Source organism: Chrysochloris asiatica, unplaced genomic scaffold, assembly GCF_000296735.1.
Source record: "Chrysochloris asiatica unplaced genomic scaffold, ChrAsi1.0 scaffold00028, whole genome shotgun sequence".
In the NCBI taxonomy this organism is placed as follows: domain Eukaryota; kingdom Metazoa; phylum Chordata; class Mammalia; order Afrosoricida; family Chrysochloridae; genus Chrysochloris; species Chrysochloris asiatica.
In genome coordinates this window covers 15,668,072-15,671,091 of record NW_006408546.1, presented here as the reverse complement: position 1 = coordinate 15,671,091, position 3,020 = coordinate 15,668,072, and the positions used below count along the sequence as shown (strand labels likewise).

The window sequence follows — 3,020 nt, the reverse complement described above, 5'->3', positions numbered from 1 at the left end:
ATAATTCACAATAAAACATTAAAAAATAAAAAAAGCTTATCCTAGGGAATTAGCCAGTCCGCTTGTTTAGTTTTAATTTTATCAAACTACGTTTCGGTTTATGGGGATTTTATTTACTATTCCGCTTTTGAATTTTACCACCCATGCGCGCCAATAGGACAAGCCCAAGTCCATTTGAAGGTTCCAAGGAGTTCGGATGTTAGCCAGTCACTTCCCTATTCCTTTCTCGCGAGATTTTGAAACCGGAATTGGATTATATTATAGGCTTCTGAACCCGACGGCGGCTCGCTTAATGTTGGCGGGAGTTGTGCGATTAAGTTTGGTTTCCTTGTGTAGGGCCCTGCCTGGCTCTGGTATAGGTGTTTCCGGCGGCACGTCGTAGTCGGGCTGACAGCATGCGGGTGGCTGTGGCGGGTTGCTGCCATGGCGAGCTAGACAAGATCTATGAGACGCTGGCCCTGGCGGAGCGGCGCGGCCCGGGGCCGGTGGACCTGCTGCTGTGTTGCGGCGACTTCCAGGCGGTGCGCAACGAGGCCGACTTGCGCTGCATGGCGGTGCCGCCCAAGTATCGCCACATGCAGACCTTCTACAGGTAAGGGGCACTGCAGAGCGAGGTGTGACTAGGGTTGGGTTCCGATTCCCTACTGCCACGGACTGACTGGTTGCCTCTAGTGAGTTCTTGTCTTTGTTCCCGCTGTGTCTGCAAGGCCTGGTGCTCAGTAAATGTCACTTCACTTCTCTCCTTTCTCCTGCCTTTGCAGTTTCACTGGGCATAGCGGCCTGAGAGGAGTAAATTTTGAACTCGAAGGTAGAAACTCACATGTATCCTTAATAGAACTGTACTTGTTCGTTAATGCTCTATGAATTCTTTTGGACTCTTGTTATGTACTAGACCCTGTTTTAGAAGTTGAGGTTGAATCAGTGAACTCGATAAAGTTTTGATCTCATTTAACTTACAATGGCTTGAAATTTAGGGTGGCAACCTACATTTTTTTGAGGACAAGGATAATTGTTAAGTGCTGAGGAGTTAGTTCTGACTCATAGCGACTCTGTAGAGTTTCCAAGGGCAGCTGGTTGGTTTGAACTGCTGACCTTGCGGTTCGCTGTCCAGTTTTGATCCTACAGCTCCACACCTGTAATCCAAAACTTTCTGGAGTCAGAAAGCTGGCTCTTTCTCCTGCAGAGCAGCTTGTGGATTCAAACAGCTGACCTTGTGGTTAGCAGCCCAATGCTAACCCACTATGCCACCAGGGAACGAGGCAATTAGTCTAGAATGGGCTTTTTAGCTTTTTATGATGCATTCAGAGTTTTGCTTTTGACCTTATTTTTCCTTTTCTGTTACATCTAATTGTGGTTACTAACAGCTTTACCCTTATGATGTTCTAGGTATTATTCTGGAGAGAAAAAGGCCCCAGTTCTCACAATCTTTATTGGGGGAAACCATGAAGCCTCAAATCATTTGCAGGAGTTACCATATGGCGGATGGGTGGCACCAAACATTTATTATTTAGGTATGTGTTTCTTGGTAATTTTTCTGTTTGATGAAATGGAAGAGATTTGTATGTTGACTTGTTAGGCAGCATTTTGAGATATATGGTGTTTTTGAAATGACACTAAGTTTAAATAGTAATCATGAAAATATGACCATTCTTCCTCTACTATGTGTGTGTGTTTGTTGTTGTTAAATGCCGTTGGGTCAGTTCCGACTCAGAGTGACCTTGTGTAGGGTTTCCAAGGAGTGGCTGGTGAATTTGAACCGTGGACCTTGTGGTCTAGTGCATTGTCCTGCAGCACCACACACTGCAAAGACCTAACTCTGTTTGCAGTCCCTTTATTTTTTAATTTAAATTTCTGTAAATGAAAAACATACAAAAACAAAACCTTTATTCTTTCCTAGAAGGAAATGGGTAAGCATATACATAAGTAGTAATGAGCATAATGTACCTCTATACCTAGTACCCAGTTTCAGCAAACATTATTGTTATAACACGTCCTACCCTCCAAACTTAAGAGGAAAAAAAAAAGGCGTGAGATGACTGGAGTATTTTCAAGCCAATCCCATCCATCTCTATTATTTCACCTGTAAATTCTCCAGTCCATATTTCTCAATGATAAGGAGTTTTACATACCACAGCTTTAGTACTATTATTGTGCCTAATGTAACAATTATTACTTATTATTTATTGCTTAGTTTATGTTCAGAGCCCTGGTATAGTGCTGTAGGATAAGCTGACTGCAACCTTAGCAATTCAAATCCACTAGCTACTCCTAGGAAACCCTATATGGAGATTCTGATCAGAACCAACTTGAAGAGGTTTATATTCAGATTTACCTGATTATCTCAAACATGTCTGTGTTACAATTGGTTTGGTCAAATAGGGTCCACGTTTCATTTGGTTGCCATGATTGATGTTTCTAAAGACTATAATAGTTCCTCTTTTTTTTTTCCCCCATGTTATTTATTTGTTGAAAAAAAAGGGAAAATTTGACTTGTAGAATATACTACATTTTGAATTTAGCTGATTGGATTCTTGTGATGATGTTTGAGATGTTTCTTTTATCCTTTGCATTATCTTTGAACTGGCATTTAGGTTTAGAGGCTTGGTTAGAGTCTGTATCAGTTTTGCTCCATTGAATTTACTTAGTCCTTCCAATCTCACTTTAATGTGTCTCTACTTCATTACTCGTTGATCATCTGTTGACTGTTGCAATATTGTCAAAAAGTGAAAATTTTCAATTATGATCAATCAGAAATGAAATAAATTTGAGCTTATGTTTGACTTTTGTATTATGTTGACGTTGAGCTCTGTAATGTGTAAATCTATCATAGGACATTTTCTTCTATTTTCCCTATCCTATACCCATATTCAAAGGAGCTCTGGTAGCATAGTGGTTACGAGTCGGGCCGCTAACCTCAGGGTCATCAGTTCGAAACTACCAGCTGTTCCGCGGGAGAAAGATGAGGCTTTCTGCTCCTGTAAAGATTGACAGCCTCAGAAACCCTGTACAGGGTCGCTATG

At 41.4% G+C, this 3,020-nt stretch overlaps 1 protein-coding gene across 1 annotated transcript in view; it reads left to right on the top strand.

The window, feature by feature from the left end:
• Window positions 1–395: 395 nt before the first annotated feature.
• The window catches only part of DBR1 (debranching RNA lariats 1), a 15,361-nt gene continuing 12,736 nt past the window's right edge, over window positions 396–3,020 (top strand). The window contains exons 1-2 of the mRNA XM_006846648.1: window positions 396–592; window positions 1,387–1,511. Coding sequence (XP_006846711.1) covers window positions 396–592; window positions 1,387–1,511 — 322 coding nt within the window. The remainder of the gene's footprint in view (window positions 593–1,386; window positions 1,512–3,020) is intronic.